This window comes from Procambarus clarkii, chromosome 29 (genome assembly GCF_040958095.1).
Source record: "Procambarus clarkii isolate CNS0578487 chromosome 29, FALCON_Pclarkii_2.0, whole genome shotgun sequence".
In the NCBI taxonomy this organism is placed as follows: Eukaryota; Metazoa; Arthropoda; class Malacostraca; order Decapoda; family Cambaridae; genus Procambarus; species Procambarus clarkii.
The window spans coordinates 416,691-442,594 of NC_091178.1; the positions used below are offsets into that span (position 1 = coordinate 416,691).

At 39.4% G+C, this 25,904-nt stretch overlaps 2 protein-coding genes across 10 annotated transcripts in view; both read right to left on the reverse strand.

Moving 5' to 3' along the window:
- The window catches only part of LOC123764932 (nicolin-1), a 28,801-nt gene extending 12,432 nt beyond the window's left edge, over positions 1-16,369 (reverse strand). The window contains exons 1-5 of one of the 4 annotated variants that reach the window (XM_069333215.1): positions 15,462-16,369; positions 5,829-5,980; positions 1,928-2,182; positions 1,600-1,803; positions 30-119 (exon numbers count right to left, since the gene is read on the reverse strand). In XM_069333215.1, coding sequence (XP_069189316.1) covers positions 30-119; positions 1,600-1,803; positions 1,928-2,182; positions 5,829-5,951 — 672 coding nt within the window. In that variant the 5' untranslated portion in view covers positions 5,952-5,980; positions 15,462-16,369. Of the gene's footprint in view, positions 1-29; positions 120-1,595; positions 1,804-1,927; positions 2,183-5,828; positions 6,340-15,461 lie in introns of those variants that run through there. The other 3 variants (XM_045753121.2, XM_045753122.2, XM_069333216.1) reach the window with 3 other exon arrangements.
- Positions 16,370-16,513: 144 nt separating this feature from the next.
- The window catches only part of mrj (DnaJ heat shock protein family (Hsp40) member B6 mrj), a 21,341-nt gene continuing 11,950 nt past the window's right edge, over positions 16,514-25,904 (reverse strand). For all 6 annotated transcript variants that reach the window (XM_045753126.2, XM_069333213.1, XM_045753127.2 and 3 more), the window contains one exon: positions 16,514-20,756. In XM_045753126.2, the coding sequence (XP_045609082.1) occupies positions 20,145-20,756 (612 nt within the window). In that variant the 3' untranslated portion in view covers positions 16,514-20,144. The remainder of the gene's footprint in view (positions 20,757-25,904) is intronic.

Genomic DNA, 25,904 nt, shown 5'->3' on the forward strand with positions numbered 1-25,904 from the left:
ATGTGAAAAAAACTTTTGCAATAGTTAACCTCTAAAGATTCATCTTGCTGGATGCGCATCGCTCGCCTCGTCTGCTGGATGAGGCGGTCCAACGGCGTCACTTGCTGACTCTTCTCGCTCTGCAAGGGTACAATAATTTAGCACCTAGATGCACATAAACTAAATTTTGTTCATAAATTCGACTAAGAAATGAACAATCGAAATAATTTATCGATTAAAATTAAGATTTTGGCCAATAGGGAAGACGTAAGATCATGTAGATCAATGATACTTGGAAAAAATATAAATGGAAGGAACTTTTTGGATGATAGTTACATTTGCAGTAGTCATGAAATGTTTATTTTTTATGCAAATAGAACGAATGCTCTAATAAATTTGAGAGTGTATTTTTAGCAGCATTTTCACTGAACTGCTTCTCAAACTATACTTTTAATGCCCTGTTTTAATCTATTTTAGACCAAATGGTATGATATACTTGGAGCTCTGTTACTACTTCATATGCTCACCGATATTGGAAGATATTTTCATAATCTACCTAAAGTTTGTTAGTGTAGACTAGATTCGCATCTCATATTTTTCCTGACTCCATATATGAACTTATAGCTGGCTCTTGACCTATACGTTGTAATCAGGGGAGAGCGCTAAGACTGTACTTTACAGTACAACTATAAAGCACTTGCAAGAAATATAAGGACAAGGAGTTAGGAAATGAGGACGCGGAAACGGAATTGTACCCAACCACTTGGACCATCGGGGATCGAACGTCGACCACGCATAATGCAAGGCCGTCACTCTACCAGTCAAGTGGCTGGGGTTTATACAGAACAGCGTACTGCATACAGCGTACTTTCACCCGGAGGCCGGCCTCGGGTGAAAGGGGCTGTGACGGTATCTGTCTGGAACCCGAAGGTGCGGGACCGGGACGTCCACCTCCCGAGGGTCGTGTGGCCCAGGCTCTGCTTCAGGAGGCTGGGGTCGTTCATACCCTTGATGGGGTGGTTCTTCTCCGGCCACGACCGGTCGGCCGAGCGGACAGCACACTGGACTTGTGATCCTGTGGTCCCGGGTTCGATCCCGGGCGCCGGCGAGAAACAATGGGCAGAGTTTCTTTCACCCTATGCCCCTGTTACCTAGCAGTAAAATAGGTACCTGGGTGTTAGTCAGCTGTCACGGGCTGCTTCCTGGGGGTGGAGGCCTGGTCGAAGACCGGGCCGCGGGGACACTAAAGCCCCGAAATCATCTCAAGATAACGACCACGGCGGTCTCCGGGGTTGGAGGTCCCTGTGCCCTTCTTCACCAACTTCGAGGTCATTCCCGGAACTCACAGTTCCTGCGACGGTGCTGGAACCAATCGTATTGGCGTATGCCTTTCCATTGGAGACTTTCAGCGCCCTGGAGAGGGGTGACCTGCTGCCTGGGTAACAGCTTCTCCCCCGAATCAACTTACCCTGGCTTTGCGCCCTGGTGAGACCACTCCAGACCAGGCCGACACCAGAGTGCAACTCCATAGTCTCCTAAGACTGATGGATGCCTACTAAGCAGGACACTGCTGTGTACGCCTGAACTTGTTAGTAAAGAATATACTACAATACTACCCACTTGGCCGTCTTGGGAGATGATTGGCACGCTGAAGGGGGGCAGGCGAGGCAGCTCCCGATAGGCGGTGATCTCCTCGATGAAGAAGGTTCTCCAGACAGGCGAGGGCTGCCGCAGCACCAGTCTCAGCCCTATCACGTCCTGCCAGTCCACGCGGCTCTGTCCAGGGAAGGTGTACGTGCTGGGAGCCATGCTCACTTCATCACACTCCACGGTACCGAGCAACGGGTATAAAGTTAAACTGTCACAAACTACATACCCAGATAAAACAAGATCTAATAACCACAGATCTTCTAGACAAAAATAAATGATTTTATTCCATGAAGCATACCTCGAGACAGGTGACGGATACGAAGTCGTGGCTGGCGGTCTCTGTGTGCGGGTGCGGCATGATCACCTTGTTCTTCACGCCCACCTGCCACGCTGCAGGGTCCTTCCAGGCCCAGGCCACCTCCCCGCCCGCGTCCCCGCCCAGCAGCCCGGCGCCCACCACACCACCGATGTTGGCTGAGGAGGTGGGAGATGCCCTCAACACATGGATGCCCACGGCCCATGTGTAGTAGTTCCTGAAGGTGATCTCTCCTATCTAATAGACAGAGGCTTTGTTAGAAATATTAGGAATAAAGTAAGTTGTTTAAATATCTGTAGGAATATTCACACAACCTCTGGTTCTGCTAATTACATATTGCAAAAGAACTCGTTTAGCTAATAAAAATTATTGTTGTTCGAGACCTCAGTAATGTGTGTGGGAAATTTTTACCCACCATATCTAATTATCATCTAAGAAATGTATAATTTCTGTATCATATCAAAATCATATCTAAAATCATATCAGAATCATTACAAATTCATTATACAGTTTGATCCTAGAAGATAATGCCACTTGGATCCCGTACGCATAGGGCCCTATAGATGCCTACGTGACTTTGTGCATGATCTCTTATGGATCCAGAAACTTCTAGAAGGATTTTATAATTAAAAAATTATTGGAACATTGATTCAATATCCGGTAGGGATAAAAATCGAATCCTTAATAAGAATCAGTGGTACTATCAAGTACTACTTATAATCTTTATATCCTATATCAAATTATATTATAATTACAGCTTATCTCAATCATAAGTCTAGACTGTAAAAATAATCAATCAATATTCATAGAAGACTTCCATGCTCGGGGAGCATGGGAAGGGATCTGGGTCAGAAGCGTCCACGATAGCGGAGGAGGACCACGCGTTTGTTGACAACTGTGAACACGTGTGACGGATCCTTAGCGAGCATTACCAGCTCAAGGACACCTTATCTAATATCTTTATCACCAGTGAACACTCTCTAGAATTGGGGGAGTACCTGGACAATATCTACAAGGAAAATCCTAGAACATTTATATAAAATAGGAGTGTATAGTGGAGCACACAGTGACTTGGCTCCACCTTCATTCCTAATCTTCAGCAACTATCATTATTCTGCAACTGCAGGGTCAATCACGTAGCAACGCTACCAGTACATCATACAGCAACGCTGTGACAAAATATCGTGCCTAAACTCAACAAGAGAGAGTTAATCAGTCTGGCACCTTGTCAGACAGGCACCCCGACTGGCAGAGAAGTATATTGAAGGTTATTTGGTATATGATTGGCCAATTGTATGCTTGTGTGACTTTAATATCCTATAAATCTGTCTGTTGGTTAAAAAGCGAGGCTATGCCTCACATTTCAGTAAGTTTATTAATATTGTAGATGAGCAGCAGGTCCTTGTCCAGGCACTAAACCTCATGAGTGTCCAGTTGTCAGAAAAAGAGTCAGTCGCAATGCTTAAATAAAGTCTCATGAGTGTCCATTGTGTGGAAAAGGATTCAGTCAAGCTGACTACAATACAACAATACAATACAATTTTATTTAGGTAAGGTACATACATACAATAAATATTTACAAGGATTGTTTGACTTATAGGTAGAGCTAGTACATACTAGCTCTCAACATCTTTTATTCTTTATGCTCAATTAGTATTAAGTTCTAGATATTAATGTTTTCTTGCCCGAAACGCATTGCGTAATAGTGGCTTTAGGCATTGTATGTACTAGCTCTATCTATATATCAATCCATTAATGTAACATCACTTGTATGTATATACCTTACCTGAATAAACATCTGAATCTGAATCTGAATCTGATATATGCTTATTATTAAATTAAAAATACAATGCCTAAAGCCACTATTACGCAAAGCGTTTCGGGCATGATAAACTTAAATGACAAGCTTAATACTAATTGAGCATAATGAGTAGAATGAAAACAAGAAATGAAAACATAGATGAAAAAGCAGCACAAATACAATTATGTCGACAAACAGCGCTCTTTAAAGAAAAAACAGATATTGGTTGACAATATATATAGAAGGGTAAGGTAGGTTACAGGGAATTTATTAGGTATAGCTTCGCTTTTAACTTAAACTGGTTGAGAGAGGTACAGTCTTTAACATGGTTGGGAAGGTCATTCCACATTCTGGGCCCCTTGATTTGTAGAGCATTTCTAGTTTGATTAAGTCGTACTCTAGGAATATCAAAACTGTATTTATTTCTGGTGTGATGCTCATGGGTTCTGATACAACCTTCTATGAAGCTTTTGAGATCAGGATTGGCATTATAGTTTAGCGTTTTATATATGTATAATACACATGAGAGAATGTGCAGTGACTTAATGTCTAACTACATAATCATATAAATTGAATATAAATAAAAGCTTCATAGAAGGTTGTAACAGAACCCATGAGCACCACACCAGAAATAAATACAGTTTTGATATTCCTAGAGTACGACTTAATCAAACCAGAAATGCTCTACAAATCAAGGGGCCCAGGATGTGGAATGACCTTCCCAACCATGTTAAAGACAGTACCTCTCTCAACCAGTTTAAGTTAAAAACGAAGCTATACCTAATAAATTCCCTGTAACCTACCTTACCTCTCTATTGTCAACCCATGTATGTTTTTTTTTTTTTTTTTTTTTTACAAATCAACGCTGTTTTAATGTAATTTTCTGTAAAAATTTGTAATTGTATTTGTGCTGTTTTTTCAACAATGTTCCCCCCTCTTTTACCTCTATTTTTATTTGTACTCAACGCATTTTTTTCTTTTTACCCATTAGTTTTAAGCTTTAGTCAGTAGTGTTTTTTCCTGCCCGAAACGCTTTGCGTAATAGTGGCTTTAGGCATTGTATGTACTAGCTCTTATCTATAAAGCCAACAAACTTTGTAAAATCTCTTTATGTATGTACCTTTGCCTAAATAAAAATTATTATTATTATTATTATTAAATATGTCTGCATATATATTTGAATATATAAATTAAGTTAACAATTGCTTGCTTAGTTAATTTATAAGTTATCATACAAGTTCATTTAATTGAATAATTTCTAGTACTTAGTTAAGTGCTTAGACTACATTTAAAGTCATTTATTATACTTTTACAATTTAATTTGTTGTTCATAGTATAAGAACCTATTGGCTGTTATTTGTGGTGCTAGGTTAGACTATGTATGTTTAAATCTCTGATTTAAACAGAGCCAGTGTTCAGTCATATAACTGAATTTATCAAATCTTATCCTTGTATAATATGCAAGCTGATGTGAGATCCCTGTCTACAGGTGGACTGGAACTTCTATCAACTAATCCATTCATCCCACCTGTCCCTTACAGCCCACAATCTATCATTAGGAAAAGAGGAGCTAGGATTTACGACCCTAGCCAGAGATTCTAGGCATTAATTTGCAGACAGTAATTTTTTAATTTAGTTCAGTCCAAGTCTCTAGTAGTCTCCTCTTATATCAATCCCAGCAGGTTTTTCCCACAATGTGGATAGTTTTTTTTATTAAACATTTTCGGTTAAATATCCCAGTAACATTGTATTATTTCTTTGTTATAACCAATATGTACTCACCTAGTTGTGCTTGTGGGCGTTGAGAGGCAGGACTTTTTTAGTTCCGCCTCTGGTGTACAGATTCCTGAGCCTACTGGGCTCTATCATATCTACATTTGAAACTTTGTATGGAGTCAGCCTCCACCACCACTGCCTAATGCATTCCATTTGTTAACTACTCTGACACTGAAAAAGTTCTTTCTAACATCTCTGTAGCTCATTTGGCTGCAGCATGGTTGGAGGGAAGGTGAGTACTGACCTGTGTTAGTTGGAGGAAGGTGAGTACTGACCTGTGTTAGTTGGAGGAAGGTGAGTACTGACCTGTGTAGGCTGAGTGAAGGTGAGGGTGATGACGCAGCATCCAGTGCGGGAGGAGAGAGCACTTTCGTCAACACAGATGGACGAGGGAGCTGACTGGCTGAAGGTCACCGTCTCCCGCGACATGCTACTTGACCTCTCCTCAGAACACGCCCCTGTTTATTATCCAGGCGTAGAATATGCCGTTATTTACATTAATGTTGTATGTATATAATACACTAGATGGTGTATCCGACAATGCTCCAGTCTGTCTGTCTCGTTTCACACTCTTGCTCTCTCCCTCCCACGCACACGCACGCACGCACACACACATACACATACCCTTCCCCCCTACTTCAGTGAAATCAACATAAACTGAGGATGGAAAGAAGAGAGTCAGTTTCAAGGTAATATACTCGAACATAGGTGGGATTACAATCAAGGCAAGTGAACTTAGGGAACGAGCTCAAGAAGGGAACCTAGACGTAATTGGACTCACGAAAACAAATTTTTCACGAATCATAACAGATGCAGGGTTTCCCCAGAACTACACTGTAATAAAGAGAGAGAGGGGAGGAGGTGGAGTGGCCCAACTGATAAGAAAGGAATGGAGTTTCAAGGAGATGGTTATCCCAGGCTGTGAGGGATTCAGTGACTACATTACAGGCACCATGACGATACGAGGTCCAAGAGTAGTGGTAGCAGTGATATATAACCCTCCACCAAACGACAGAAGACCCAGGCAAGAGTATGACAGAAACAACATGGCAGTCAACATTATAATTGAAAGAGTAGCCACTGTTGCCTGTAGAAATAGATCCCATCTGCTCATCATGGGGGACTTCAATCACGGAAGGATAGACTGGGGAAAACAAGGAACCGCATGGAGATAAGGAAACTTGGAGAGCTAAACTGCTGAAAGTGGCGACAAGAAACTTTTTAAGTCAGCATGTCAGGGGATCCACAAGAATGATAGGCAATGATGAACCAGCGAGACTCGACCTAGTCTTCACTCTAAATGACTCTGACATAAGGGAAATCGGTTTCGAAGCCCCCGTGGGAATGAGTGATCACAGAGTACATGATGTTTGAGTATTTGGTCGAAGAAGGGTTAATGTACTCAAGGAAGGGCCCAGAAAACAAAAAGCTAGCATTCCGAAATGGAAACTTTGAGGTGGTAAGAGAATTTCTAACAGACATAACTTGGGAAGCAGAGTTCGGAGGAAAGACGGCCCAAGACATAATGGACTTCATCACACAGAAGTGAAAGGAGGTAACAGACAAGTTCGTCCCACTCCAAAAGGAAAAAAAATGAATTGCAGATTAGAAACCCATGGTTTAATCAGAGATGTAAGCTAGGAAAGCAACTAAGTACAAGGGCATGGAGAAATGACAGAAATAATAGGACACTAGAGAACACAGAATGATACCAGTGTGCCAGGAATGAATACATCAGGGTGACAAGAGAGGCAGAAAGGCAATATAAAAATGACATAGCAAGCAAGGCAAAGACTCAACCTAAATTGTTGCACAGCCAAATCTGGAGAAAAACAACAGTGAAGGAACAGGTAATGAAACTGAAGATGGGGGCAGACAGAATCACTACAAACGACAAGGAAATGTGTAAGGAACTCAATAAGAAAATAACAATAACATATTAACATAACAATAACAATATAATAACAATAACAATAACAAAATCCACAGAGAAATATGAAATGAGGTGAACGTTTCGGCTTGTTAAAGCCTTTGTCAACACCAGACTGACTAAGGAGAAAGAAGGGGAGGAAAAATTGTCTCTGATTTTTAAGAAACTTAATATAAATTTGGTGTTCACTAATAGTACGATCAAATCCAATTTAATAAAAAACTCCCCTGATACAGCAGGTTGTGTGTATTCGATTCCCTGCAATGATTGTGATTCTGTGTACCTTGGACAAACAGGAAAGTCCTTACAATTGCGGTTGTCACAACATGCTTATAGTATTAGAACTGCCCAAACGTCTAATGCATTGTATCTACATACGAGTTTATGCGATCACAATATTAACTGGAATGGGGCAAAAAGCATTACCAAATGTGGGGATTTCGTGGAACGGAATTTGATTGAGTCTGCTTTAATCAGTCAGTGTCCAAATCTTCTTAATGTTAGTACTGGAATGTACAAAGTTGATCCATTTTTAAGTTATAATATTGCACAACAGTTTAAGAAACAACTTTGATAGAGAGGCTTACAATGTCTCATTATAATTGTATATTCATATATTGTGTGTTCATGAGGCTTTTCTTTAATCTTTTATCCTTATTCTCTGACCGCTTAATCCTCTTTGACCATTCTAAGCTAAGCTATACCTGTTTTTGGTTAATTCTTTAATAGGGATGGGTTGGTCAGGTGTTGGCCTATATATCCTCCCCTTCTTTCTCCTTAGTCAGTCTGGTGTTGACAAAGGCTTTAACAAGCCGAAACGTTCACCTCATTTCATATTTCTCTGTGGATTTTCCGCATATATATATATATATATATATATATATATATATATATATATATATATATATATATATATATATATATATATATATATAGAATTATTCTATATCTATATCTATATATATCTATATCTATATATATATCTATATATATATAGAATTATATATATATATATATATATATATATATATATATATATATATATATATATATATATATATATATATGTGACCGAAAAAGTAAGATTAATAATTCTAACACGAATTTTCTCAATCTTTCGTACATTTCTTTTCACTGTTGGAGGTAATTCAAAAATCAATTCTCCAAAATTCATTTTTATTTCTAGTCTAGAAATAAAAATGAATTTTGGAGAATTGATTTTTGAATTACCTCCAACAGTGAAAAGAAATGTACGAAAGATTGAGAAAATTCGTGTTAGAATTATTAATCTTACTTTTTCGGTCATATTTAATAATATATGTCTACAGGAAAGACTGCTACCAAAATATACTAATATTAAAGCGCACGACCCAGCACCAAGGAATCAAGCCTTCACGATAAAATATCGCCAGGATCTGATTCGTGATCAGATATACAAGACTAGAAATAAAAATGAATTTTGGAGAATTGATTTTTGAATTACCTCCAACAGTGAAAAGAAATGTACGAAAGATTGAGAAAATTCGTGTTAGAATTATTAATCTTACTTTTTCGGTCATATTTAATAATATATGTCTACAGGAAAGACTGCTACCAAAATATACTAATATATATATATATATATATATATATATATATATATATATATATATATATATATATATATATATATATATATATATATATATATATATATATATGTCGTACCTAGTAGCCAGAACTCACTTCTCAGCCTACTATGCAAGGCCCGATTTGCCTAATAAGCCAAGTTTTCCTGAATTAATATATTTTCTCTAATTTTTTTCTTATGAAATGATAAAGCTACCCATTTCATTATGTATGAGGTAATTTTTTTTTTATTGGATTTAAAATTAATGTAGATATACGATCGAACCTAACCAACCCTACCTAACCTAACCTAACCTATCTTTATAGGTAATGTTAGGTTAGGTAGCCAAAAAAAGCTAGGTTAGGTTAGGTTAGGTAGGTTAGGTAGACGAAAAAACATTAATTCATGAAAACTTGGCTTATTAGGCAAATCGGGCCTTGCATAGTAGGCTGAGAAGTGAGTTCTGGCTATTAGGTACGACATATATATATATATATATATATATATATATATATATATATATATATATATATATATATATATATATATATATATATATATATGTACCTAGTAGCCAGAACGCACTTCTCAGCCTACTATGCAAGGCCCGATTTGCCTAATAAGCCAAGTTTTCATGAATTGTTTTTCGACTACCTAACCTAACTTTTTCGGCTACCTAACCTAACCTAACCTAACCTATAAAGATAGGTTAGGCTAGGTAGGGTTGGTTAGATTCGGTCATATATCTTCGTTAATTTTAACTCCAACAAAAAAAAATTGACCTCATACATAAAGAAATGGGTAGCTTTATCATTTCATAAGAAAAAAATTAGAGAAAATATATTAATTCAGGAAAACTTGGCTTATTAGGCAAATCGGGCCTTGCATAGTAGGCCGAGTACGACGTTCTGGCTACTAGGTATAACATATATATATATATATATATAACATATATACATATATATATATATATATATATATATATATATATATATATATATATATATATATATATATATATATATATATACATATATATATATACATATATATATATATATATATATATATATATATATATATATATATATATATATATATATATATATATATATATATATATATATATATGCCGTACCTAGTAGCCAGAATGCACTTCTCAGCCTACTATGCAAGGCCCGATTTGCCTAATAAGCCAAGTTTTCATGAATTAATTGTTTTTCGACTACCTAACCTACCTAACCTAACCTAACTTCTTCGGCTACCTAACCTAACCTAACCTATAAAGATAGGTTAGGTTAGGTTAGGTAGGGTTGGTTACGTTCGGTCATATATCTACGTTAATTTTATTTCCAATATAAATTTTTTTACCTCATACATAATGAAATGGGTAGCTTCATCATTTCATAAGAAAAAATTTAGAGAAAATATATTCATTCATGAAAACTTGGCTTATTAGGCAAATCGGGCCTTGCATAGTAGGCTGAGAAATGCGTTCTGGCTACTAGGTAAGAAATATATATATATATATATATATATATATATATATATATATATATATATATATATATATATATATATATATATATATATATATATATATATATATATATATGTCGTACCTAGTAGCCAGAACACACTTCTCAGCCTACTATGCAAGGCCCGATTTGCCTAATAAGCCAAGTTTTCTTGAATTAATATATTTTCTCTAATTTTTTTTCTTATGAAATGATAAAGCTACCCATTTCATTATGTATGAGGTCAATTTTTTTTTATTGGAGTTAAAATTAACGTAGAAATATGACCGAACCTAACCAACCCTACCTAACCTAACCTAACCTATTTTAATAGGTTAGGTTAGGTTAGGTGGCCGAAAAAGTTAGGTTAGGTCAGGTTAGGTAGGTTAGGTAGTCGAAAAACAATTAATTCATGAAAACTTGACATATTAGGCAAATCGGGCCTTGCATAGTAGGCTGAGAAGTGCGTTCTGGCTATTAGGTACGACATATATATATATATATATATATATATATATATATATATATATATATATATATATATATATATATATATATATATATATATATATATATATATATATATATATATATGTCGTACCTAGTAGCCAGAACTCACTTTTTGGCCTACTATTCAAGGCCCGATTTGCCTAATAAGCCAAGTTTTCATGAATTAATTGTTTTTCGACTACCTAACCTACCTAACCTAACCTAACCTAACTTTTTCGGCTACCTAACCAAACCTAACCTATAAAGATAGGTTAGGTTAGGTTAGGTAGGGTTGGTTAGGTTCGGTCATATATCTACGTTAATTTTAACTCCAATAAAAAAAATTGACCTCATACATAATGAAATGGGTAGCTTGATCATTTCATAAGAAAAAAATTAGAAAAAATATATTAATTCAGGAAAACTTGGCTTATTAGGCAAATCGGGCCTTGAATAGTAGGCCAAAAAGTGAGTTCTGGCTACTAGGTACGACATATATATATATATATATATATATATATATATATATATATATATATATATATATATATATATATATATATATATATATATATATATGTCGTACCTAATAGCCAGAACGCACTTCTCAGCCTACTATTCAAGGCCCGATTTGCCTAATAAGCCAAGTTTTCATGAATTAATGTTTTTTCGTCTACCTAACCTACCTAACCAAACCTAACCTAGCTTTTTTTGGCTACCTAACCTAACCTTACCTATAAATATAGGTTAGGTTAGGTTAGGTAGGGTTGGTTAGGTTCGGTCATATATCTACGTTAATTTTTACTCCAATAAAAAAAAATTGACCTCATACATAGAGAAAAGGGTTGCTTTATCATTTCATAAGAAAAAAATTATAGTAAATATATTAATTCAGGAAAACTTGGCTTATTAGGCAAATCGGGCCTTGAATAGTAGGCTGAGAAGTGAGTTCTGGCTACTAGGTACGACATATATATATATATATATATATATATATATATATATATATATGTCGTACCTAGTAGCCAGAACTCACTTCTCAGCCTACTATGCAAGGCCCAATTTGCCTAATAAGCCAAGTTTTCATGAATTAATTGGTTTTCGACTACCTAACCTACCTAACCTAACCTAACCTAACTTTTTCGGCTACCTAACCTAACCTAACCTATAAAGATAGGTTAGGTTAGGTTAGGTAGGGTTGGTTAGGTTCGGTCATATATCTACGTTAATTTTAACTCCAATAAAAAAAAAATTGACCTCATACATAATGAAATGGGTAGCTTTATCATTTCATGAGAAAAAAATTAGAGAAAATATATTAATTCAGGAAAACTCGGCTTATTAGGCAAATCGGGCCTTGCATAGTAGGCTGACAAGTGAGTTCTGGCTACTAGGTACGACATATATATATATATATATATATATATATATATATATATATATATATATATATATATATATATATATATGTCGTACCTAGTAGCCGGAACTCACTTCTCAGCCTACTGTTCAAGGCCCGATTTGCCTAATAAGCCAAGTTTTCCTGAATTAATATATTTACTATAATTTTTTTCTTATGAAATGATAAAGCAACCCTTTTCTCTATGTATGAGGTCAGTTTTTTTTTATTGGAGTTAAAATTAACGTAGATATATGACCGAACCTAACCAACCCTACCTAACCTAACCTAACCTATATTTATAGGTAAGGTTAGGTTAGGTAGCCAAAAAAAGCTAGGTTAGGTTAGGTTAGGTAGGTTAGGTAGACGAAAAAACATTAATTCATGAAAACTTGGCTTATTAGGCAAATCGGGCCTTGAATAGTAGGCTGAGAAGTGCGTTCTGGCTATTAGGTACGACATATATATATATATATATATATATATATATATATATATATGTCGTACCTAGTAGCCAGAACTCACTTTTTGGCCTACTATGCAAGGCCCGATTTGCCTAATAAGCCATGTTTTCATGAATTAATTGTTTTTCGACTACCTAACCTACCTAACCTAACCTAACCTAACTTTTTCGGCTACCTAACCAAACCTAACCTATAAAGATAGGTTAGGTTAGGTTAGGTAGGGTTGGTTAAGTTCGGTCATATATCTACGTTAATTTTAACTCCAATAAAAAAAAATTGACCTCATACATAATGAAATGGGTAGCTTTATCATTTCATAAGAAAAAAATTAGAAAAAATATATTAATTCAGGAAAACTTGGCTTATTAGGCAAATCGGGCCTTGCATAGTAGGCCAAAAAGTGAGTTCTGGCTACTAGGTACGACATATATATATATATATATATATATATATATATATATATATATTATATATACACACACACACACACACACACACTAACACACACACTAACACACTAAATGTAAAACAGAACCGGGCCTATTCTACAAATTCATAAACAACAAATTGCAGGTAAAGGATAATATCCAGAGGTTGGAAATGGGAAACAGATTCACGGAAAATGAAAAGGAAATGTGTGAAACATTAAATGAAAAGTTCCAAAGTGTGTTTGTACAAAATGAAATCTTCAGAGAACCAGACACAATAAGAATTCCAGAGAACAACATAGAGCGGATAGAGGTGTCTAGAGATGAAGTGGAAAATATGCTAAAGGAGCTCGGGAGGAACAAAGCAGCTGGCCCAGATGGCGTTTCACCATGGGTTCTGAGAGAATGTGCATCTGAGCTCAGCATTCCACTTCACCTGATCTTTCAGGCATCCCTGTGTACAGGAATCGTAGCAGACGTGTGGAAACAGGCTAACATAGTTCCAATCTACAAAAGTGGCAGCAGGGAAGACCCCCTCAATTATAGACCTGTATCATTGACAAGTGTAATAGTGAAAGTATTGGAAAAGCTAATCAAAACTAAATGGGTAGAACACCTGGAGAGAAATGATATAATATCAGACAGACAGTATGGTTTTCGATCAGGAAGATCCTGTGTATCGAATTTACTCAGTTTCTATGATCGGGCCACAGAGATATTACAGGAAAGAGATGGCTGGGTTGACTGCATCTATCTGGACCTAAAAAAGGCTTTCGACAGAGTTCCACATAAGAGGTTGTTCTGGAAACTGGAAAATATTGGAGGGGTGACAGGTAAGCTTCTATCATGGATGAAAAATTTTCTGACTGATAGAGAAATGAGGGCAGTAATCAGAGGCAATGTATCGGAATGGAGAAATGTCACAAGTGGAGTACCACAGGGTTCAGTTCTTGCACCAGTGATGTTTATTGTGTACATAAATGATCTACCAGTTGGTATACAGAATTATATGAACATGTTTGCTGATGATGCTAAGATAATAGGAAGGATAAGAAATTTAGATGATTGTCATGCCCTTCAAGAAGACCTGGACAAAATAAGTATATGGAGCACCACTTGGCAAATGGAATTTAATGTTAATAAATGTCATGTTATGGAATGTGGAATAGGAGAACATAGACCCCACACAACCTATATATTATGTGAGAAATCTTTAAAGAATTCTGATAAAGAAAGAGATCTAGGAGTGGTTCTAGATAGAAAACTATCACCTGAGGACCACATTAAGAATATTGTGCAAGGAGCCTATGCAATGCTTTCTAACTTCAGAATTGCATTTAAATACATGGATGGCGATATACTAAAGAAGTTGTTCATGACTTTTGTTAGGCCAAAGCTAGAATATGCAGCTGTTGTGTGGTGCCCATATCTTAAGAAGCACATCAACAAACTGGAAAAGGTGCAAAGACATGCTACTAAGTGGCTCCCAGAACTGAAGGGCAAGAGCTACGAGGAGAGGTTAGAAGCATTAAATATGCCAAAACTAGAAGACAGAAGAAAAAGAGGTGATATGATCACTACGTACAAAATAGTAACAGGAATTGATAAAATCGACAGGGAAGACTTCCTGAGACCTGGAACTTCAAGAACAAGAGGCCATAGATTTAAACTAGCTAAACACAGATGCCGAAGAAATATAAGAAAATTCACCTTCGCAAATAGTGGTAGACGGTTGGAACAAGTTAAGTGAGAAGGTGGTGGAGGCCAAGACCGTCAGTAGTTTCAAAGCGTTATATGACAAAGAGTGCTGGGAAGACGGGACACCACGAGCGTAGCTCTCATCCTGTAACTACACTTAGGTAATTACACTTAGGTAATTACACTTAGGTAATTACACACACACACACACACACACACACACACACACACACACATATCTTGTCCCCAACAAAATTAATTACAGTATTCTAAATTTTCATCAAATTATCTAATTTCAAATTATGGTTTTCATCACTCTGGAAAAAAGTTGAAAAATTAACCCTCCAAATCTCATTTTATTTATATAATTAGTTGTATGGAATACCAAGCTCAGAGTATGCTCACCGCTGATGACCAGAAACAATATGCTAAGTTCACAAATTTTAAAGTAACAATGTATAACTGCTTGCGGCGCCGGCCTGGCCGTTGTGACTGGGTTGCTAAGGCGGTTGCTATGGACGCAACCATGCAACACATGCGCCTAACTTAATAGGGGATACGATCATAACTTTTATTTTTATTATCATCATTCATATTGCCCGTACTAGGTTTAACAATTAATGTTTTAATGTATATTTTATTAGAGAGAAACAAAATATTTATATGCTCTGTGGATGATCTACGCGAACTCGATCATCAGGCTCAGGCATCAGGCATTTGTATGGCTAGAGTATGGCTAGAGTATCATCGGGAGCTCATCTTGGTATTCAACTGGTTTCCTTGAGCTTGTGTTTACTGGCAGCAGTCATCCGAGGGGCTCTCACTGAACCGGCGGAGGCCGGAGCCTTCCTTACGGACACATTAACTTATTAACCTTGGTCTTCCTCTTAAGTGTTCATTGGAAAATAAATATTGTTATAATTCAATCCTTTTCCCCAGATTTGGTCCAGGAAGGCATGACAAGGTTCAGTTAAGAGGCCAAGTACTGTGACTAATCATTCATTTTTTTTAATTTGGAATCCAATTACAGGTAATTTTTCCAACACTTCTAAAATATATGTATTTACTAATGCTTTCTAATAGCAAACATTACTTTGACCACTTTATCTTAAGCAAATTTCGAATGCTTCCCAAAACATTTCCATATTTCATTAGTATGGTTTCACAGTCTATATTGTAAACTAGTTTTACAAATAAAAAATTACTTATCAACCAATAAATTAAACAAGACTATCTGTGCTTACCTCCTAGCATTAATACTACTGACTGAGAGAACTTAGGTCTTGAGGATGTAAGCAATGTTCCAGTTCTATTAAAATAAAAAAAATCCTGCTTTCCCACTATGTGCAAAGCTGTACATTAAACAAGCAAGCTAGAATAGTGATTGGCTATGTGAACTACTATTCTAGGTACTCTTAATGGAAAAAATGTCTGGAATGAAAAAAAAAGAATATAAGTATAAGTAAAGATTATAAACACTTTATTATTCATAGTTTACATAAATATTACATATACAATCAAAGCAAGGTTAAGCCATCTTGAATGGGTGCAAGTCACCTTTGGGTACCTTGTAGTACAATATAAATTGGTTATTCACATCCATAACTGTCTTCACATTAAAAAATCCAATGCCATTGAAAACAACTGGATTTTGTTTACAGTAGTTAACTTGTTTCCAGTCCAAGGAAAGCTGCTAAAACTTACAATGCTTATCAGATGAAATGGATATGCAATAGTTGTATGCGAGAAGATACACTCCCACATTTATTGGGCACTTGCCTACTAACAGCTGTTCACTTCGTGTTATTCTGGAGTCATTAAGCATTCCAAGAACTTAAAATAGAGAGTGCCTGTTAGTAAAGCATTTAATTTGTCATCCACACGTCCGTGGAAATAAACCCTTCATTCACCTGGGTTCTAGGAGACCGTGGGGTCCATGGTTCTAGGAGACCGTGGGGTCCATGGTTCTAGGAGACCGTGGGGTCCATGGTTCTAGGAGACCGTGGGGTCCATGGTTCTAGGAGACCGTGGGGTCCATGGTTCTAGGAGACCGTGGGGTCCATGGTTCTAGGAGACCGTGGGGTCCATGGTTCTAGGAGACCGTGGGGTCCATGGTTCTAGGAGACCGTGGGGTCCATGGTTCTAGGAGACCGTGGGGTCCATGGTTCTAGGAGACCGTGGGGTCCATGGTTCTAGGAGACCGTGGGGTCCATGGTTCTAGGAGACCGTGGGGTCCATAGTTCTAGGAGACCGTGGGGTCCATAGTTCTAGGAGACCGTGGGGTCCATAGTTCTAGGAGACCGTGGGGTCCATAGTTCTAGGAGACCGTGGGGTCCATGGTTCGAGTCTCCTGGAGCCCAGGTGAATGAAAAGCATTTAATGACACCAGAATATCCAGAATATGTAACGAGTGTTAGTTTGGCATTAAGTACATTATTAGTATAATTAACAGCCGAGTGTCATTCCCAGATGAAATCAAAGGTTTTAAGAATGAAACCAGGATAAATTATATATAAATCAGCATAAATTAGATATCAAATACAATACACAACTTCACTGCTAAGAAACAAATGGATCCTGATGCTACACATTTTTAGAATATAATCAATACTAGTGTTAACTTGCTCGAGGTTTTAATATATATATATAAAAAAAAAAAAAGTCAACACCATAGGAAGCTACAATTTAACAGGTATTCCTATTTTTTTTACTAGTTAACCGATATAAAGTAAACAGGCCTAAACTTTCCAAAATGTACAATTAATAATTCTCAAACTGTTAACAGCTCTTAAACTGTTAACATTTTGAAAGCGAGGCAAGCCAAGCCTGTTGCCAAAAATTTCCTCTTGCAGAAACTGCAAACAGGTAAACTTTTACCGTACATATTAACAAACTAGTTTTGTGTAACACTTATGCCCACAACTCTTTACATCAACACATTGCTACACCAATGCTGCCATCACCACCATTTTAGGTCATTCAAAAATGTTCCTGCTAAAATACAAGATAAAAATGGGTCACCTGAAGTTGGGAAATAAGATAACCTTTAAACTTTTGATTCACACTGCATAAGCAATACAAATCCTTCATCTTTGGCAAGTGCAATGCTTCTCCACCAAGACACTGACACTGCAGTCTCAAGAGAATTAACAACACACATTGGACAGTATGCTCTAGGCCATGGTTCTAGACAATGTGCAATGAGATCAGAATGCCTATATCCCTCTCTTGAATAGAAAAAAATATATGCTCAAATATATATGGTACATTATCAGGTATTATTAAGAGATTAATTACATCAATGTGATAAGGAAAACAAAGAAAAGAAATATTAATACATCACACTGTTCCCTCACAAAATATCAGTCATAAATTGTCACATTGCTGCAAATACAATACTTGTATTCTGATGATCCATCTAGCAAGAGAATTGTCCTAGAACATAAACTACCAAGTAACCTGCTTATTACTTGGTTGACTGTTCTTGACATTCCACTTGTTCCCATCCAGCAAAAATACCTTTCCATTAAAGAATTGTTCAGCTCACAATTTTATACTGTATATACAAAAATATAATAAGGATTTTTTAACTCTAAAATGCAATCTATTTCTATAGGATTCTGATCTTTGCATACTATTCAATGAAGAAAAATAAAAAAAATCTAACCTTGGCCAGAGCCAATTTAACGTTAGTGTTCAAAGTTCCAAGGTTCTACATAAAACTAAAGTAAAACTAACTTTACTTCAGTTTAGGAATTCTAATTCTTAATCCTTTGTGATTTAGCATCTTAATGATCTAAGAGAGATTTTCTTATCTCAAACTAGATGCTCTCAACTAAGCACAGCACTATCTTCATAATGTGCTCAGGCCTACAAAATCAGTATTCTTTGCACTGACAGTTGGGCAGAAGACAATCCCTTACTTAGTACTAAAAGTGATCAAATAAGTATTCAGTCTTGTCTCTGAACACCAACAACTACCAAACTGGCTTAAGTTGCAGGTATGTAAATACTTAACAAGCACAATGCTAAGTCTAGATTGAACACCGATTCAAATCTTATGCCTACTGTGGGGAAGCTAGTGATATGACTAATACTAGTTCTCTCTCACATAATACTAACAAAAATTATCACATTTGAAACAATGTACTCCTGAGCAAGAAAACATAGATTACACATTTGTGCAAAACTAAGATAGACTTTATATATAGTATTTATGATAAAATGTGTTTCACATTTCAAGCATCCTGCAATTCAAAAGACAATTGGCATAACCATAAAAAATCAGCTTGACCATCATGAAAATCAGCATGACAAAGAAAATGAGAAACGCAAAAGATCACAGTTTAAATAAGCAATAATTACCTTGCTTCAAAAAATAGCAAAAATATAATTGTAATGCAATCTGGACTTTGCTATGCCTTAGGGTCTCTGGGAAAAATTTCAGGGCAAAATATTTTTGTGTACAGTATACCTAAAAAAATAAAATAAAGTGCTCCCTCTTATATATGTACAGTATACATTTGCAATGAAGGTAAAACTATTTTGAAGAATTCATTCAAGGATAGCTTGACCACATATCTGAAAAACCATTACAGAAATAAACTCGTACCTAAGAAACATAATGGCAAGATGAGTGTACCATTATACCCTTCCACAAATTCTCTTTGAAAGAAGTCTATTCATCTGGTTATTACACACGACGAAGTGATAAATAATCATGATTCCCCCTAGCTAGAACAGTTTTTAAGTACAACTCATTGAAAAAAAAACTGCTCATAACTATAGTTTACAGAAGTTGCAGTAGAAGTACATTTTCTTAATATTTGCAGAGCAAAATTAATAACTTAAAAGACAATGTACACACCACATTCTTTCACCATTCTTAACCAACTTCTACCAATGAACAAAGTAAGCATTCTTACCAAGAACACAAAAGTATTTGCTCAGTCAGCTAGAGTCAGCATTTCTCCAATCTCTCAAAGATCAGCATCTTACCAATCATCAAGAATTATAATCTCTCCAGTCTTTTATAAAGATCTGGTGTAAGATTTTCACTTTCACAGCCTACAGCTTTGTCTTGTAACCTTAATACTGTAAGGCTTGTGGTACACCATTGACTGTTTTGGATTTCAGAACATCATTTTCAAAGGTCATAACTGTTTCTTGGCCACCTTCAGATACCTTCTTGGTTGTAATTTTTTTCCCATTGACAAACTTAGTTGAGGTTGATGAACGCTTCACACCAGGGCCTCCCATAGTGGAAAATGCATGAGAAGAGAAAGAGGTGAAGCTGCCACCACCTTCAATTCCTTCAAGACCTGAGAAAGGTGAGAACATGGGTGGACCAAACAGTGGGCCAAAAGGAGAAAAGAAATGATTGCTGATGGAATTCTGGTTACTGACATGTGCTGCTGCTCCTTGCTGATGGCCGCCTCGCTGTCTACCTTGTCGACGACGGCGATTTGCATTGTGCCCAAGTGGATCAAATGGATCAAAATTGAACAATTCTGCAAAAGGATCTCCCCCAAAGAATTCACGGAACACTTCTTCAGGATCTCTAAATGTAAATGTAGGGAAAGTATAATCAAAGTCCTCTTCGAATCTGTAGTGATGCCGTGCAGATCGAGAAGAACGTGGCCTAGTAGGTCCAGGACCACTGCCCGTTTGAAGCCCCTCTTTACCAAACTGGTCATAAATCTGTAAAACACAAGCAATTAATACCAACCTATAAGTTTAATACATAGCACAGTAATACATAATATTCACACACACACACACACACACACACACACACACACACACACACACACACACACACACACACACACACACACACACAGTACCTGCACTGTGAAATTATGCTGATCATATGATAAAAGTTTTCCAATAAATGATTATACTAAGCACTAAAAGCTTACTAGGTAATTTTAATATTTAGAATTTATATTTGATAGAGGCAACAATAGAAAAGCATTAGGAAGATCAGAAAATGTGAAGTGTTAAATGTGCAAGAAGTCTGCATAAAGGAATTAAGAAAGTGGAAAGTATTGCATGATAGATCACGCAGAAAAACACAGCAGTGAAATTTGTGCCACCCCTCTTTCAATTTTCCTTTAGGTTGCCCTATATCTTCATCTTTACCCAAAACCCTCAAAATACCAATTTTCAGAAAAATCCAAATTTTGATTCAACAGTTAAAGTGCTCTCCCTATTCTTGGGGAGTCTGAAAACAACCCATTTTCTTATTCATCTCTGCAACTAATTGAGCAAGAAGAGTGATTCAAAGTACATTCAAAAGGTAATCATTCAAATATTAAGTTGACATTGTAAAAGGAATCATTAAAATTTATGTAAAAAAGTAAAGAGCATTGAATGTAATGAAACGCCATATTCTCACCGAGACCAAGAGACTCTCCGGACCTATCCAGGCTGATATGAATGTATTAGACTGTGGCATCAGTCAAAACGAATGGAGTTCTAAGGCCTACCGGGAACCACGAACCAGAACCTGACCCCCCTCCAAGAGGCATGAGGAGAAATGGCCTATAGAAACCCCTGTGTGGTTGGAAGCATTCTATGTCTGCCATCGACTGGGTCTGGCACCCAGAAAAGTAGGTGCCAGACCCAGCGACCTTAAAACAAAGTCTATCTGGTTAAAAAATTGCTACTGAAAGCCAAACTGTTGAACAGAACTCCCCAAACTAAAAAGAGCAAACAAGCATGACGTCACGACCGTCACTGCGCCGCTGTCTGTGCAGCTTCCCTTATCCCGGGAGAGGGAAAGAAGAGCTCCAGAATCCCCACTCTGGCTATCCATCTTCCAGTTCAGAGGCTGGATGTCAAAACCGCAAAAAACGCCGTCGTTAGGGAGGGAGGGTTGCCGGGGAGCCTCCGGGTCTCACTCAGAAAATGGTGTTTCATTACATTCAACGCTGGTTTTCTGGGGGGAGCCCCTTTGACTTCCCGGAGCGACTTCACCAAAGATAAAAACAAGATGGACTTACCCAGAAGGCGGTTGTCACTCGCTCCTCAACTCTATGTCGAGCCAACTGGCTGCAACCGCCGACCCAATGCGACACATGCTCGACTAGGGCCAGGAATATTGACTAGATAGCGAGCGGCCAGGACCTTGTATGACCTCCAAAAACCTTGTGCTTGAATGTCAGCCCAAGACATTATCAAAGACGACAGCCAACGCAGCAAACTTACGAACGTCACGGGAACGAGGATAGACCGCAGGCTGGCTGGATCGAATAACCCTGGGGGATGAACTGGAAGAAACGAACCATGGAACAGGGAAGAAAGGAAACTGGGTCAACCCAAAACGCAACCAAGGCCACCGAGGCTGTGGCGCACAGGTAAAGAGCTGCAACTCGACAACACATGATGCCCCCTTCCCCGGCCAAACCAATCATGCATCAACAACCCAAGGACCTCTCCGTAGAGCTGCCATCTTATTCTTCGCCAGAAGGAGATGGCTGCAAACGAACAAACCTACCATCAAGACCAAAAGAGCAGAAAACTGAGGCGAGCATGAAGCTCCCCAACCTGACCCCCAGAGGCCAATCCTAACAGGAAAAAAGAGTCTTTGAAAAACAATCTTGAACCGAAGGGGCCACAACAAACTAAGGAGAAGAGAGAAAAAAGAAAGCACCTGGTCCAATGACCAGGATGGCTCGGGCGGCGCATGAGCAGGCCCGAGGTGAAACAATACACAAGGCAGCTGCAGAATGGAGCAGTAGTAACATCCAACCTGAACGCAAGCTGAAGTGGCTCCGCACGATACGAGGCAACAGTATGCGGCATTAGACGACAGTCCGGAAATAACTAAGAAAAGGAGGACAAGACAACCTGATCTGAAACAAAAGAAAACCTACAGAGGGACAAGAAATATCGAAAGGACCGCCAGGAAACTTCATACTGCCACCAAGACGAGGTGGGACACTATCAACGAAGCCATCTGCTCACCATACAAATGGTGATGGACCCACGTCAGAAAGACCAGACATGGACTTGAGGAGAAGATTGCACCAGCTACTTAATGGACTGGCACTATCTGCTGAAAAAGGTGGAGCCACTGTAAGACCCCCGGGTTCAGACACCAAGCAAGCAGCGCCTGAAACCAAGGCTGGGCCACCACCAAGGGGGCCAACAGGACTACTCTCCCTTGGTTAGCCTCCAAGCAAGCTAGAACCTGGTACAAGCAACAATGGAACCAGGGGGAAGAGGTACAGGTAACCCCACCTCAACCAGTCCTGCCCGATGGCATTGACCCTGACTGCCTCACAGTCAGGGAAGGGCGCCACATAATTCGGGAGGCGCCTCAACCACGCCGACAAAAAGAGGTCCACCTCCAGCAGAGCCAACTGAACGAGTCGGCGTCTACCATCCATTCTGTGGACAGAGAAATGAATCATGACAGGGAGGCCATTCGCCAGGACACTGGACACCCACCCCCCCGAACGTGAACGGCAAGGAGAGCCAAACCCCAAGAACTCAGCAGAGTCACCTGAAGCGACCAGTCCCAAAGAGCCAAGGACCACATTGAACCCCCACAGTTCAGGCAATGAATCATCAGGAGCAGTCCAAATGGAGCCAGATCGGTGAACCTCGAGTGACCCGAATTCTTCAAAGCGACATCTACATGGCCTTGAACGCCAGCACCATGCTGTGGGCCCAATGGAAGGACGGGCCCCACCGCCCCTGGCTGGCCTGGTGAGTACTAGTCACAAAGTCCCAGCCAAGAGACGACACATATGCGAACACATCGAGCAAGGGTTCGGGTAGGTGCCAAGGCACTGAACCCCAAAAAACCCGAAGAGGAAGTTGGTGACGCAGCAGTCAACATAAGACGCCCGGAAGCCGAACCCAGAGATCGCGAGACATTCAAACGGGACGTCCCTGAAAGAACTATAACAGACGACGAAGCCAAACCCAACCAGGTGGGTAGACCAGCATGGCAAAATTCAGACTCCTGCATAAACCCTTGAGCAACCACCTCGTGATCCAAGAGCCCTCCAGAAACATCTGAAGGCGGGACTGCAGCCACAGCAGACCCCCCTGGAGGAAGAGGCAAGAAAGCGGTACGAGAGTCCCATAAAAGACCCAGCCAGGTCTGAACCCGAGAGGGAACCAGATGGGACTTCCTCCAGTTCACCAAAATCCCGAACCTGGCAAGCTGGGAAAGAACCAAATCCCTGGCGACCAGACACGCGGACTGGCTGGGAGTCCACACCAGCCAGTCATTTAGGTAGGCCAGAACCCGAACCCCTAAGAGACAAAGATGGGCCACCACGACCTGGGTGAAGCGCGTGAACATGGGATACACCAGATTCAAGCCGAAAGGCAATGAAAACATTACACCTGATGCCCCACAACAAAATTGAGCTAGTCCCTGAACCCGGATGAATCAGAATGTGCCAATATGCGTCCTGAAGGTTCAGTGACACCATCCAAGCGTCCAGCTCTAAAAAACTGACCTGGGACAGAGTAGTCCTCCGAAAAGAGGGGCAATAGACCCAGGGGTTTAGACGGGACAAATCCAGAATGAACCGCAGGTCCGTGCAGTTCCGTTTCAGAACTGTAAACAGGCGGGAAACACACCTGAGGAATGAAGACGTTTCGACCACGCCCAAACAATTCCACTTCAAGATGACCGGACAAAGCGCAAGAGAGGAGACCTGCCCCGAACCCCTCCCCCCCCCCCCAAGGGGGAGGGGCCACTCAACGCCAACGCAGGCCGCAAGAAACGACCCGAAGCGCCAACCAACGAGCAGTGCGATCACCACGCCGTCCAGAAATCGCCGGTTCAGAAACTGGCACCACTGTCTTACCACAATGAGAGGAACCCCGAGCCCTGGCATGACCCTTCCAGGAAGAACCCCCCCCCCTAAGAGAACCAACAAGTCCGACATGGGACGATGACTCGAAGACACTGCCTGCAGATACTGCACCACTGCAGACTCCGCAAACAGCAAAAGAACAAAAAGGCAAAGAAAACCCAAGAGCCAGGGGGCCCAAGTGGATTCCAAGGATTGAGCGAGCACTGCCTGATGACACAAGACGAGAAGCAAAGAACAGACACCACCTTCCACAGGATCAGGGCATACAGCTTCAACAGGGTAGCCAACACCCGCACCTCCGAGTCTAGCACACCAGAACTAGGATCAGCACCCAGCGCCTCCACATCCTCCTCAAGCCAATCTGATTACAGCTCGAGCAGGGAAAAAGAAACGTAGGACCCAAGCCAAATGGACACAGGCGCGCAAGTCCTCAGCTACCAGGGTCGCCGAAAGGGAGTGAACCTGCACGTATTGAGGCTTTCCAATTCGTCCCCAAGCAAACCTAAACAACAGTAAGAGCCCCTTGCCCCTCGAGTGTGCGGGACCGACAGAACGTATGCCCCAACGAAGAGGACAGTCTGCCAATGAGGATGACTCCGGAACCTCTTAATGCATCCAGTAAAGAAATAAAGAACCGAACTCAAAAGAAGCAAAATCCATTATCGAGGCATAATCCGTGTCACACAGGTGGTAAGCTGCAAGTTGTTTTAATTTCAGCTACTCTGAACAAAATACAATATTTCGAGTCTGAACCCGTGGAGGAGCCGACGCCATTTCAAACTCGTACAGGGAGTATAAGAAAACCCCCACCCCCTGTAACAAGCCCCACACTGAGGGTACCAACACCTAAGCACGGTCAAATGGGGCCCAACTCAACCCTCCGCCCCTGCTCCGGGAACCTCCACACCAGGACCCAGGGCCGAGCCTTCCTCCGAACCCTCTGCCTCAAAAAGAAAACTTAAGAGTCCACCGAAAAAACAGGAACAAAGGGGGCCCGCTGGTC